A 15,518-nucleotide genomic window follows, 5' to 3' on the forward strand; every position below is an offset into this window, starting at 1 on the left:
CGCGATTTGTTATCTCGCATTAGATTAGAGCTCATTTTTCAAGAGCGAGATGGCTTATTAGAAATTATTGCATGGGAATTTCGCGTGCTACCGTGCTTATAGTACGGCATGATGTTTAATCCGCGTTCAATTCGAGAAACGGCATCACGTGTAAAGTCGATTAATTTTGGTACTTCTCGACTTCCTAGAATTGCAGTTGGAGAGACCGTAACCTCACGCGTGAAACTATCAGATAGTAATAGCGCAAACAGTCAATAAAACGTGACGGTATGTGTTTCCAAGCCAATAAGAAGGCCTGGAAGAAAAATGGTTCGATGGAATTGTCTGATAGAGTCGCAGAGAGCTGGTTGCGTTACGAGAAATATACGAAGACTGCAGGAAGGGAAGTAGTAGAGCTAATAAAACATACGACGTACGCGACGTAGCGAGGAGAAAGAGACGGTATGTATGGTGGTGGATTCGTTTATACGGAAACACGGATCCGTGACCTACGCGATATATATAGGACCATGGCCACAAGTGCCGTGAAAGTCGCGAATAATTGTTCACCCATGACCTACGTCAACGATATTGACCATATACACGCGACTTTAATCTAAATAACACCACGTCGGAAGGAAAATATACATATCTTCCGTTTTCGCATGCAAAGCCCGAGAGAGAAACCCTCCCGACGGGAATTATTCCAACGCATTCTATTCTCTTCTCAAACTCTCCGGATCGCATATCGGCGACATTAAAGTTTGATGAACGTATTGGAAGTGAAAGATAATTCGAATGTTAGACTCTTCGTCGGTGAATATTAAAATTACAGATTGATTTCGATTAACTTCGTCGACCGCGAAATTAGTCATCGTGGGCGGAATGTAACGTCGAATATAAATTTGGTTATTTTTTTTTTTAACACAGTGACAGCCGACACACGACGCAAAATCAATGGCGTTGAGGGCGCCGTGATTGTGTGTCTACAGAAATATTAAGAGAATTTCCCTCGGGATCATGCATTAAATAACTTCATCCTATTTGTCAAAGATATAATAAGGACGTAAATAAAATGATGGAAGAGCAAAGGTCAATTACAAATATGACAATTAAGATTCTTTGTGCTATTAGTTCGTATTGACTTATTAATGCTCCATAATAATAAAATATAAATTCTTTCATAACTTGAATAATTTATTAAGATAAAAATTCTTGAAGAATGTTAGAAAATTTTTTATATAATAACGATATATAGATTTACTGATTACGTAACTATTGGAGAAAATGTGCTAAGAGAGAGAGAAAGAGGAGGGGGGAGGAAGAGAGAGAGAGAGAGAGAGAGAGAGAGAGAGAGAGAGAGAGAGAGAGAGAGAGAGAGAGAGAGAGAGAGAGAGAGAGATAAAAGATGGAAAGTAGGAAAGCAAATCTCGAATAAAAAATCGATAAAAAACTAATTCCAAAGACAGAAGGGCTTGCAATCTGATACCGGCGATCAATCGATTGAAGTGGCGTTTACAATGGGAAATCAATAAATGTATTCGACGAGCTCTCCGTTAGATGTGAACGAGTATTTTGGATGAGAAAATCTTCAAACAGCAAAATCGAACAATCACATGATTGTTATTGCATTACTAATAAAATGTAATAAATTTTGTATTAAATTTCCGTAAAGAAATTCTATCTATTTTTTTTATAAAGTTAATGCATGCATCTTGAACAGCATTTTAATTGAAATTAATATCGCAAGTACTAATTTTATATCTCACGCGTTTAAATTAATGACTACGTTAATGTCAGGCAACAAAATATCAATTTACATTAAACATCGAACGTTAATTACGTCATGTTAGTTGCATATATTGGCAGAAAGACCGTTGAAAATTAATCATATAATTAAATTCATGTAAAAAAATTATGGTTCAGATTATTCCGGAACAATGACTCATAGGTACAGCGAGATTTTTCTGTATTTGACAGATTTTCAATCAAATCGGTATAATTTTTATCATTCGCTATGCATCGATAACTGGAAACTTAGGGGATACATAATGCTCCGCATTATTTCCAGCGCGCTCGAATGCATCTCGCAATGACACCATTTATTGCCTGCTCCTCGCTGAATTTGCATTCCCGGATCAGTTTTCAATTTGTCCCCTCCGCATTCTAAGAACGCTAGTATTCGATGATGCTTTACCCGAGGAGCTTTTACTTTCTCGCCTACCCTTCGCGATGTCCCTGACAGTCTAATAAGATATATACCTGCACTATTCGGTCCAATGCTTTAATTTATATCGTGCAATCACTGCAATGCTGACGTTCTTCGTAAAAATAACGTACGAAGAAATTTGATAACGATCCATATTTAAATATATGAATATAAATATGCTTATATTAAACAAGCATATTTATACATATAGCCAAAAATAAAATTAAATGAACAACATTTAAATATAAACGTTACACTAAATAAATTTGTAGGGGTATATATACGGCCAATAATAAAATTAAACAAACTCGAAGTTTTGAATAATAAAATTTTTAATTCCATCAAAGGTAAATTAAATTAAGAATACCTGTATCTCTCCGTTTTTACACAGAAATTGAAATCGAATAATCTCTGAAAATACTGTATCTTCTTTTGTATCATGTTTTAATGTATCATGTTTTATATGTTATACTAAATTATAGATTTTCAATATATTTTTCTTCATGTTTCACGCGAGAAAAGTTAGGAAAAAGTAATTGCAATACGCTGTATAACTTTATAGATGAAAACAAAGTTTGACCCGACAGAATATTGATTGCAGAAGCTGCGGCATCGTGCTGCCACGAACTGTTCGTCTGCTAAACTTTATACACACCCTGTGGATCGATTTTGTAGTCGGTAAAGCAGGCGACGATTATCTTCAGCAGTGAAGCTGTGCTGCGTTAAAATTTTCGTGGAAAGTTTATCAGTTTCCAAGATTTTCCGCGATGGCACCACCGGGAAAATTACGGTTCAAGAAAACAGAAGATATCTCAATTTTTCCGCATTGCAGAAAAAACTTGGGACACTCTGTATATATGTCAATGTAAAATAAAAAATTCTGAGTTTACTGGTTCTATATAATCAAACATATGCATATAAGATTTTCAAATTGTCGAGTAAACGCGATCTATCTTTGCAAGAATCTTGTTATAAAAAATGTAATTTTATCTTCGTCTCTGCGATGACTATAGGACTCCGGGAGAATTACAAAAATATCCTGTCGGGAAAAGATTTGAAGTAAGATATCGCCGCGAAAGGACGCATAAACAAAATTGTTAATTTTTACATTTATTTTAAACAAGCGCGCCGGCATAGAAATATGATTATGTAACGGGACAATTTGGCAGCCGAGCGCCGCAATCTCGCTGCTGAGCTTTCGACAACAAATCCGTCTCGTGCGTCTGACAGTTGGACAATTCAACGTAAAACGTCTCGCTGAACACTGTTAAAGGTTAGAGGATAAAATTTAAACTAATACCATGGAGTTAGATTTATTTTATTATTTTTAACTACCATGTGCGTCAAAATTTATTAGTTTGAAACAAAATAGGATTATTTTAACTCCGTTGGTTTAGTCAAATTAACATTGTTTTAGTTAAATTCACTACATATTGAGTAGGAGCAGTGGCGACCTATGGAATAGTTAAAAAAATTACTCAAAATTGAGTTTAATTTAACCCTATGAATTTAACAGTGAAGAATAGCTTCACTTGTTTCTTTTGCTCACGCAACTGCGATCGCGATATTTAATTATACTTCTTAGCTGTAAATATAGATGCGACTACTGACTCAATTTCGCATGACGTGTCTTCCTCGTCAACGTTGGAAAATAGCTTGAAGAATAACGCGAAAAAAAAACATGAAAGATCTTCGTGAGTAAAAGTAGGTCGAGAAGTCCAGTATACTCATCGTAGGAGTAATGATCTATCCGGCTTAGTATTCCACCAGGACCAAACTATCCTGAAAAGATCGGTTGATCTCAAGACGATTGTCTTGAGTGTTGGCCGAGCTTTTCGCTCCCTCGTGGTATAACTTGTCAGGTTTACCTAGATGGGCCAAGTTTCGCGAAACAACGAGAGAGAGAGGAGGGAGAGAACGGCTAACCTGGCGGAAAGTTTGCCGTAATTAAATTATAAGGTGTTATGAGCAGCACAGCTGAATTACTTAGAGGAGATTGATGCATCGCGAAATTACAATCGCGTTTTTATTGACATTATTAGTCTATTTTCCGTAATCAGCTACCGTGTTGCAATCAATATTTCGTCTCGCACAAAAAGAGAGTGATAAATTACACTAATGACGAGATAACTGAGCTTGTTTTACGCGAGTCTAGGAATATATATTAAATCTGAGAGGCAAAGAGAATTAAATTGATGCAAAAATCAGTTGTTTTCATTAACAACGTCACATTAGTGAGATTACCTGCAGGACCTACGCAATCTGGAGCTGTTACAATATTACACAATTTCCGTTAATTAATACAACGGTACTGTGTAACGGTGTCGTGCGCTAACAAGCGCATGCATTACTGCGTTTGTAAACGAATACAAACGGAAGAAAAATCTATATCCATTTAACAAATGTAGAGAAGTTGCAGTTCCAATATTTAAACTGCAGCTCTTTGTTGTCGTTTTAATATCAATTTTTTACTAAAGTATTTTTTTCCAATGTCTACATCGATGCCGTTTGCGCAGAATAATTCGACATTTCTGCCCGCCGAGCTCTCTTCGTATTTGCCAAAGTTCATATCGCGAACAAACATAGCATTAGCGCATCAGATGAAACAATACTAACCGATTCCCAGCTCGTCACACGAATGATAACGACTCATTGCACGCGCAACGAAATGTGCAATTTCACTTGGAAGAACTGGCACACACGCCGACCATCAGTAATACCAATGCTATAACCCAGTCATATTGATCCGAAGATATTCTCTCCCTCTTACTCGCCAATGTTATGTTTCATGTCCGCGACGTACATGCTAGCGACGGCTAGCGACGTACACTCGCGATGTTGAATGAAAAATGTAATTTACCTGCCTGCGAAGGCCTTGAAAAGATACAATGGGAAGGTACCCTTTGCTTTACAATGAATTGGATTTACGCATACATATATTGCATATCATCGCTTGCAGTATGACAGTCTGTCACGCCAGCTTATAGTTTTGATTCATTTTTAAAAGAACATTTTCATATAAGATTTAATCAGATATAATTGTGTTGAAAAAGATATAGAAACGGTAATTGATTTTACTTCAACATACATTAAATAAATTAAATACGTATGTCAGTAAATCTCTAAGGTGAGAATGAGAGATCTCAGGTAATCGATGTCCTACTCGAGGAAAGCAATTACGAGCGGACTTTATCGTGCGCAAAGTTTCGTCAATCCGCATGTGGGTACATACACTTGAGAATTGTTCGTAAGTAGTTTGTATGTAGAACTAGGGCTAGATCTTAAACGAATCAAGGTCGTCGTGGCGACCCTCAGGGGCGCATTACTATTGATCTCGCGGAAGAATCGTTGAGGAAACAAGGCAAAATAAAGCGGCCTGGAATGAATAAGGATCACACGTCGAAATGATCGATTGCAGGTGGAATATTAAATCTAAAGGGTTGAAACGCATTTAAGTTTCTGTTGGCTGCACGTCAGAATAGCTTGTAAATTGCATGCGAGGTAATTAATTGGGCATTTACGCCTATGACGTTGATATTGCCATTATCGGCAAGTTGCATTATTCATGGCTATATGCATACATAGATGACGAAAGCTCAGACATTTCTTACTGAAGCACTCTTCATCGTAAATATTTCAGCTCTTTCATCAAACCGCTTGGCGGTAATAAAATAGATAGAATAAAACATCGGCCTTATATTCGGCGCAGTCAATATTATATTTAAATTCGAATTGAACGATGTTATAAGTATTCCCGTCACGTTGTTTCAACATTACGTGCCTCGATCGCGAGAGGAAGTTCGAAACAAGGTTCGAAATTGCCTGTTTTGAGCGTGAGCAAGCGTGTAACGCTCCGTCATCGTTGTTTCTAAATTAACTTCAGCAATATACAACGATTGCAATACATTAACGTCGAAAATAAACTAACTTTTGCAATAATAAAAAAAACCATTGAGCTCTCGGATATGCGGCCGAGGTAAATAGACAGAGAATAATTTCAAAACGCCGGAGATTGATTACGAGCTACTCTCCTTCGGTAATTATATCTCCCCCTACTTCTTCCCCCGTGATAAATGCGAGACGTTCTAATTAATGGGCGGTTTATCGGACGCGTCGGATGAGAAACAAATTTCGGGACGGATACGTCAAGTCACTGTATCGTTAACGATCCACTACTTCCCGCGCGTCGCGTCGCGTTGCGGGAAAAACTGTTTCGTCAAGTTGTTCAAAAAACAAAATTGCAATATATTACTATTTTATATTGAAATCCGTTCATGGGATTTGCGAATTGCAAACAACGTAGCGATTTGTTATGTTAACCACGGTTTACAGAGCCACTATACGCCAACTTCAATCCGGAGTTGCAACTAGCTACTCGACAAGCAAACGCGTTGCAACATTGATCGAATAATTAGCGTGTAATGTTACGCGTATATACGCGAAGGTAAATACGAAATCGGTGAAATAAGGTGAGTAAACAGTCTCTCATTCCGTCATGCCTGTAGTTTATCTTGCATGTAAATACCTATGTGCCGCTGGTACAACCTGGTGCAGGAAAATGTCAAAATTCAAGCATGGAATCGCTTATTCATGTCGTACGGTCAGCACGCTCTTAGAGCGTCGCAGTAGCCATTCCGTTTAAACGCAATTTGGCGATTCCTGCGCAGCTATGTTGTAATGTCGCACGGTGTGCGTCAAAGGGTACGTAATTGATGGGAAATTAATCCCATCCCATCCCTCCCTCGGCCGTCGTATACAACCAGGCAAGTAACTAAGCGATTGAACAAGTAACTGGATTATCATATCGTTTCTTTAATCTATGACATGTTGACACCATATCGACGTTTTCTGCTGTCTCTTTTAGTATCGCCGTCTTTGTTTGTCGAAAACATCACAAAACTTAAACTTATACATAAATATTGACTTTAAAAGAAAACGATGGTTACTATAGCTGCCAGCAGTACCTATATCGCGCGATAACACCGCATATGTGTCACTGTCGCGGTTAACGAGAGCTTTTCGTACTTTTGCAGAGATATAACCGTAGTAGCTGAGAAATAGCGATACAAGCGAGACAATAGAACTATCCGAGATAAAACAACGCTGCCGATAACCGAAAACAATGTAGATAAATTAAACTTGGGATTTAAAAACATGGATTTTCCCACTTCTCTTTCTATATCTTTTTTTTTCTGTGGAAAAATAAGAACAAATCAATGTTGTTTCGCGGTTAGATCAATTAGCGTTTTCAAATCGCATATTGGCGATGAAATTCGAGGTCCGGGCGTATTGTTTTCAAATCAATAGCTGTAGTAATGAACAACCGGTTGAATGACAATTTCTGAATTAATGGATGTACTCTCTCAGTATTGTATATTGATGTAAATATGGATATCGTAATCAGCTTATAAACAGAATCCCTGCGAAAGGCAATTAGCGCCGTGAAAGGGTCACTATATACATGCGGGTCCAAATACAAGTTATTTCCCTTAAAATGTTTTAATTCTGTTCCAATTTCAAGGAAATATCGCGTGTGTACGGTATATAACGTCATAATTCTCTCACAAACAAGTTTCGATTTACTCCGTTTTATATTCTGCGTTTCATCTCGCGGACGCAGCAAAAGGTCTCGTTTAACGAGCCAAGGGTCGACGGTGCACTTTACGAGTGACGTTAGAAGATCTTAAACGCAGCAGGTAAGAGAAGAGAAAACAGAGCCGTTACTGCACTACAGCCACGATATGCAAAATGAAAGGCTTTTGTACAGCACGGCGGCTGTATGAGCAATCAGGCTTAATTTAACTCACGATCCTCCAAGTACGTTTTGACCTTGTATTTTTTTATCGTAATATTGTTCGTATCAAGAGAGCGGTTTAAAATTATTTTACCTAGAATTTAATCCTATTCAATATAGCAAAGCGTATAGAACATTCTATTTTTATGTATAATATTTTCCTCGAAAATATGTATTGGCGAACTTGATATAAATTTTTCAATATCGAATGTAAATTATTAATATATGTTAATATTTACATTTTCAAAAAAATATTATTTAAAATATTAAAGAACATGTTAGATATTTAAATAAATTAAATTATGTTTAAATATTTTCGCGACCTAATTTAAAAGTGAAAACGTATTTTGCGAACGGTCATTTTCTAAACCCTTTATGAAGATCTTTGCATGAAATTAAAAACTCGGCATTTATAATTTCATGCAAAATCTAAAAAAATTTTTATAATCAAAAGTGTAGAATTTATCTCGACAAGTTTCGCAAAAAAATTCACTAGTTAATTACTAAACTGAATTGTTTCGTAGACTGAGAAAAGTAAATAGCAATGATTTCCGTGCAGGCCTAATTAAGAGAAGTGCAAAAAGTTCTGCGAAAATATTTCCCAAGAATTTTTCAATGCAACTTCAAGGCACAGCACCAAGAAAGATTTAATTTTTTCGTGAAAAAATATCCAACAGAAGAGGCCATACATTTAGCAAGTCACATTTTCACTCATGAGTAATTCATGTGATGTATGCTCTTCATGCATACATTAAACCCGATTCGAGCCCGTCATGTTCGAACGCGCAAATATCGAACTGCTAAGTCTTTTTATATAAAAAAACATATCGTTTTATTAATTGACTGCGATCTGACTTTCAAAAGTTATCCTGTTACGAGAGAATATAGATGCACGAAGCATCTGGAAAGAAAGAAAAAAGATAAATACGATACTTCGCATCATCGAAACGGAATGTTCGTATCGATCAGAGGAAGACAATTTTATTCCTGATTGGAGTATATCTACATATAATAGTTTCAAACTGTTCCGCCCGTAATTTCTCGAGGAAAGCAGCACGAGAAAGATTTCCGCATTTCCCTTGCGCGTATATACGTGGCTCGCGTTGTTCACCGCATTCATCGGCCGACATTTCCAGGTTGAAAGCATCGTAGACGCGCAATCTATTTTCGAACATACGTCCCAGTTGAACGACGCCCGGTAAACGTTTGCGTACCGGCCGACAAACACATGTTTGTACTTGGAATGTGACACGACATAATTACTGCGGTTTGCCAGAATGTTAGTCGAGAGATGCGAACGTTGCCAAATCGGGAAAGAATAATCGCGAACAAGACTTTTTCTCGCTCGGTAATTCGCTCAATAAACTTTAAATTATATAATAAAATAATAAAGTATAAAGGAGGTGCATAGCAATACCTTTTACATAACAGCGATTCTATATAGTGCGTGGCTCTGCATCGACGTATTTCCACGAAACAAGAGACTGTTACGAGAAAAGCAAAATGTAACATGTTTGAACTGTGTGGAAATTAAAGTAATCGCGTTTTCAGCTTTATGCGCCGAAAATAACTGAAGATAACGCTACGCGGCGCTTTCAAGAAAATGAGAGACGATACTGGTTCCTCGGATAAAACAGGGTAATTATTACAAAGAGAACAAAGCGCTTGTAATATTCAGCATTATTCAATTAACTACTTTTATAAAATAAATTAGCTTCTAAGTTCGCGTCGAAAAAAACTTGTAAAACATAACGTTTTATAATATTTCATAACTTTTAATTTATATTTCTAAGGTATCTAACCATGCACTTAAAAAAAAGATATTACCGTTATATATAAACAATATAATTTCCAAAATCAAAGATAATAATGTATGCAAACGTAATGCGTGCACATATAGAATTGTCTGTTCAATCATATCATTATGTAATTGATATCATCGCAGTAGTAATGCGCAACATTAAACGCGCCATGTATAGCAATCGTGAAACACACAGATATTTCTATACATATATCCGCAGGGCTTTATGAACAAGAGGTAGAATATTCTAACGTAAACAAAACGAACACTATATTCCTGGTAGTTCGATCAAACAGCATCAAATTAATTTTAAACATGCCTGAAACGCGCACGATTCGCATCACAAAGAGAAGTTAGTCTGCGGTAAATGCGCTTCTCTCTACTTACGAGTGACAAGAACAATTACGGTTGACTTGGCGGTAGGGCTACAATGCAGGCTCTTTGTCGGAAAGTTTTATGGGAGCATTGCGTCTTTAACAAAACCATGAACTTCTCACAGAGAAGTCAAAAGCAATTACTTCTCCTTCTCGAGATTACATTAATAGATAATAATTTGCTATTCTTGTTTATAAGAAAAAATTTAGAAATTTATACCGTGATTTTTATTTTGAATATAAAAAACCTTGACAATTTAATCTCGAGAGAAAAAATTTGGAATGTTATGCTATTTTCGCGTTTCACGTTATTTAATAATTTTTTTAACAAAAAAGCTGTATGAATTCGTAAATCAAAGCCTTTATGTTTGATTCACACATGCAGTTGATGAGAAATTGCATCGTGGTAATATCGTTGCAACATCAACATGCGCAACTACACAGAGTACTACGCGTTTCATATATAATTTTGTGTTTACTCTGTAGCAAATCCAATTCATCGTAATGAAATAATAATAATTCACATCGCAATAATTGGCATCTCGGTGGGATTAGCGCGGTAGATAATAAATATTAGATATTTCCCCGGAGACGTATCCACAAAATCGAGTCATCGTAATTGCATAAACGTATGTTATCTCTGGCTTTGTTAACAAATCGCGTATTCATTTAACCCGTTCGTTGTTTAACCTGTCCGTTGTTTAACCCGCTCGTTGTTTAATCTGTTCGCGAATTTACGCAATGAATTTCCATCGATTTTTACCAATTCCATTATTTTTTCACAAGCCGATACACCGGAAAACAGTTAACACGGGGCATTACGAGCGATCGCCTCGAGCTACCTCGGAAACACGAACACAATGGAGCAGGAAATTCGATCAGTCAACTACTCACTCTAGAAAGACTTCGGATTCGCTTCGGGGCAACACCAACCTCGGCAATACGATGGCCTTCTTGCGCCGGCTCTTGAGCGTCTGCGAGGCGAATTGGAACTCGGACGTCTGCAGGGGCGAGTGCGGGCTCAGGATCGTAATTTTGCGGTCGCTACCGCCCGGACTGGTCAGGGAGAACATGCTGGTCGGTGGCGGCAAGCTCAGGTGCTGCGGTATCTTTCTCTCCAAGCCGGTGTTGGCGAACAGGCCGCGTCTGACCTCGGCGTTCAGGCTTTCCTCCCGATGGAGATTTTCGCTGCTCTTCGACTCGACCGTCACGATCCTGCGCACGTCCCTCGTGGACGACGTCAAGAAACTTCTGTAGTGACTCCTGGACGAGCCTATGTGCAGCTCCGAGGACGAGGACAGCGACTCCATCGACTTGGAGTCCTCGCTGTAACGATCGTCGGCGCTCAGGAAATTTCTCGACGTTCGCAGGCTCTCCATCGATCTGGCGGTCACTTGGCTGCTGACACCGCCAGCCGTCAACAAATGCTGTTGCTGCTGGCGTTGCTGTTGCGTTGCCTGCAGCCTCGAGATGCTCTTTACCTCGGGCTCGTACTCCTCTTGGCTGGAGCTGGACTGCGGGCTGCGATTCACCATGAAGATACCCGTTCGCGAACTGTCGCTCACACGAAGAGACGACACCGTCGTTGTTTTTCTACGCTGTGATTCAGCGTCGTCCGAAATATCTAGAGAGTGACGACATTTCTCGTACAACTTGCGCGTCTTAATAGATCGCGATGCATCCTCGTCTTTCGGCAAATTCTCCACTTCGTTTTCGGACGCGCCCTCCATCGTGTCGGAATCTTCGGCCGACTCTTGCGCTCGTAATATCTGCTGACTAATTTTGGAGGCAAATTTCGAGGTAGGCGTGATGATTTTTGTAGAGAGCTGATTCACCAACGTGACCGCCTCACGCAGGTCCTCGGTATCATCATCGTCCATCTTCGCAGAATCGCTAAATTATTCGGAAAATACGAAAACTGTTGCAGAACAAAAAAGTTTTTTTTTCTGTGATAATGCAATGTCGCCCTCGCAAAGTGATCAGAAGATTATTCGCAGGTGATTAATTCATCAGAATTAAACTTGTCCGTTTAGATTGTTGTAAGAGGAAACGATCGAGAAATGTCAAATTTTCAAGCAGGACGTGTTCGCGATTCCATGTGGATCTGTCGTTGACGGATTGGAACGCATCGTTCTCGGCACTTCTTTCCTTTCAACAGCATTGTGTATTTCATTTACACAATCTTGTCGCTTACCAGCCAACAAACTGAAAATCAATGTTACTTTTCAATATTTATAAAATAATTTTGTTTAATTGGAGCACCTGGAGCCACTTTCGACGTTATTTCTTGCATTCTGCTTTTTTACTTTTATTAATCCCGATAACAATTCTTAACAATAACATCATACAAAATCCATTAGTGATTAAATGTTTTATTATTGAATCTGTTATATATTTAATTTTTAAACTTCGTTGTTACGCTATAATAAATAATATTTTAAATAATAACAAGTTAACGAATATATTTTCAACGTTGAACACTGTGCATGTGATATCAAAGAGAAAACGCTAAACCGGAACGCTAAAATTAAAGCGTCGAAAGGAAAATTGAACCATCGACAGTTACGTTTAAAAAAATGTTTACTGGATGTAAATTCGTCGTTGATATTATACTTTTGTACAATAGCAATTGTACAAATTTTTGTCAATTACAGACAAGTTAATTGGTTTCAAACTTCTAAAACGCGGTTATTTCCATGTCGCATGTTTGAAAGTACATAAAATAATCGAGTCCATCATAAATTCAGTCCATTCAGTAAATTTCACATTTTAGGAATACCATCATAATTTTAAATTATCAAAAAATTCAAAAACATTTACATATTGCGTTTAATCCTTTCACAGACAAAGAAGATAATTCATATTGTTCTACATAAAAGATTATAGCGACAATAATAGCAATTTAAATTCCTACAAAATGTGAAAAGTACATCTTTTATGTATAAAATCTTTTATTCCAAAATGAATAAAAGATTTTATACATGATTATTATATTCTTGAAGTTTGATTTATGAATAAAGGCATAAATTCACGACTTAAACTCGACTATGTTTTCACAGCAAATATTTGCATAAGATACTTGTGTGCAAAAGAAAACAAGTAAGAAACAGAAGAAATACTCAGTAAATTTAACATGTTTCCATTGGCAACGACGAATATTTTCATTCACGCGTACATTCAATTTTTTCTATGTTTGTCCGCGAATGATCATTGATCTTTCCATAAATCCAATTAATGAAACAATTGAAATCCGGTCGTAATTAAATTTCTTGCTATCGACATCTCCTCCTCCCCTCTCTCTCTCTTTAACTAGAACATTTATAGCTTCCGCTAGAGTTACCATGTCCATTGCGAAATTCGAGAATTAAAGCATCTGTAGGCGAAGGGCATAACTTCGAAAGCTTCGCTATCAAGTAACATGCAATTGTCGAACAAGAATTCGACACTAGCTCGCAACAATGGCCACCGGTAGAGACAATAGGTAGGTACAATAGGCGCACTGCGGTGAAGTCATTCGATTACATCCCCCTTTAAGTTGAATGCATCTGGTTTTAGCATTTGTATCAGACAAATGTGTGAGAAACGGCCGACTGCTTTAAGTGGTAGCCATCAGGTTATTTGTGTACCTAGAACTCATCGCAGCAATCGTGAGTAACAAGCTCTTAAATCAAAAAAAGATACAGAATGTACGTCTCGACCGCATATATTCTTTCTTTCGCTGATATTTATCGCGTAAAAAATCGTTTGCTTCTATGCCAAGAATTTCCTGGCTTATTTCAGGAACAAGAATTTTCTAGGTATAAAAAAAAAGAACTTTACGCGATTTTTATATTCCATAGTCGCGAGCAAATAACGCGCGCGTTCCGAGCATTACTCACACGGACAAAGTAATTCGCGGTATTAAGGGTCGCGTAGTTGTTGCGGCATGCAAAGTGTATTAATTAATATATGTGGGCGCGCGCATAAATTATTTCAAACAGTTGTAAACATAATGTTGTAATCGAGACGACTATTACGTACTATAGTCTAACGTTAATAAATTTATTCCACACGTTTATCACGTTAATTGCACAGTTCACTTCGGCTAATGAGTAATACTGAGCGAAATCACGTTACAGTGATGACGCGAATTCAACAATGAACCTGATAAAGTCGGAATATGGGATGCGACGATCATTACTGCGATCGCGTGCCGTAGCAATAATAATCTAACGAGCAATTTCAAATCTTCGAAACAACTTCTGTGTTGATTACATCGCGCCGGAAGTCAATCAGATGGCCATTCGAGATTTCGAACGAACTTTCTGCTAAGATTAAAAATCGGTCCAGAATAATGCCATAAATTGAAATGAATCGCTAAAATATAAGTTATAAGAATCGCGTGTAACTTACACCTGTTTCCGTTCATTTTTCTTCTGATTAAAAAAGTTTCTTTGCCGAGTTTCTGCTTACGGTACTTTTACAGCAAGTCACTATACATCGTTTTCATTTTATCAATCTCTAAACCGTAATGATATGGAAAATCATAGTTAATTCGTTTACAAAGATACTTGATCTACGCGCTTAATAATTACTTATTTTAGCTATCCGGAAAGAACGCTGATACGCTGCCACTTTTAGCAGATCGGCCGGTTTGTAAATAGATGCCAACAAATTCTGCCAAATATTTGCGAAACTTCTAGTCGTCTATATCAAAGTGCAGCAGGCAAAAACGACCTTCCTTAATTTAACGTCTAAAAACGCGCTCAACTGCCGTTCAACATTTAATATTTGATAGTTCGTGATTGAAACCTGGATATCAAACTTTGGACGTATATTCCAACTTTTTGAGCTTCGAAAAGAAAAACCGTTAAATTTCTTATTACGATTACACGTTTTTGAAAATTACACGCTAAATTTCTTTATTAAATATTAAAACAAATTTATTTTTTAAGACTTTGAGTATCTTAATGATATGATATAGTCTTCGCACTTGAAGTTGCGAAATTTTAGCTCTGTTTCAGCTTCTACGAAATTTCAATGTTTTTCTATCTGTGACGATGGTCTCGACGCGTAATACGAGTATTTAATCTTTCAAAAGAGATTAACGCGATGTCGTAGTTTTAATGGAAAAACAGTTTCGTAATCGGACTCCGTATCGTGAAAGCGCTATTTATTCAGAATGATCTTTTATTCTAAACTATCAAGGGCGCCCACGTTGGGACAATTCGAGCATATCTGCAGATTACGTGGCCGATTGCACGCGAGGCTTTACTAGCATTTTACTTATCGATCGCGCTTTCATGATGCATAGCGAGCTTCCACGAAATCATCGGCAAGGAAAATCTGCACAATACAATCTCGGTATACGCTCATTGTCAT

General features: G+C 37.5%; 1 protein-coding gene across 7 annotated transcripts in view; it reads right to left on the minus strand.

Moving 5' to 3' along the window:
* Positions 1-15,518, minus strand: part of LOC112451711 (cAMP-specific 3',5'-cyclic phosphodiesterase, isoforms N/G) — a 315,563-nt gene that overhangs the window by 103,434 nt on the left and 196,611 nt on the right. For 2 of the 7 annotated variants that reach the window (XM_025011522.1, XM_025011521.1), the window contains exon 2: positions 11,052-12,362. The exons of 4 other annotated variants lie outside the window; for them this stretch is intronic. In XM_025011522.1, coding sequence (XP_024867290.1) covers positions 11,052-12,037 — 986 coding nt within the window. In that variant the 5' untranslated portion in view covers positions 12,038-12,362. The remainder of the gene's footprint in view (positions 1-11,051; positions 12,363-15,518) is intronic. One more of the 7 variants, XM_025011524.1, reaches the window with a different exon arrangement.

This window comes from Temnothorax curvispinosus, unplaced genomic scaffold (genome assembly GCF_003070985.1).
Source record: "Temnothorax curvispinosus isolate PA1 unplaced genomic scaffold, ASM307098v1 QBEX01002454.1, whole genome shotgun sequence".
Classification (NCBI taxonomy): Eukaryota; Metazoa; Arthropoda; class Insecta; order Hymenoptera; family Formicidae; genus Temnothorax; species Temnothorax curvispinosus.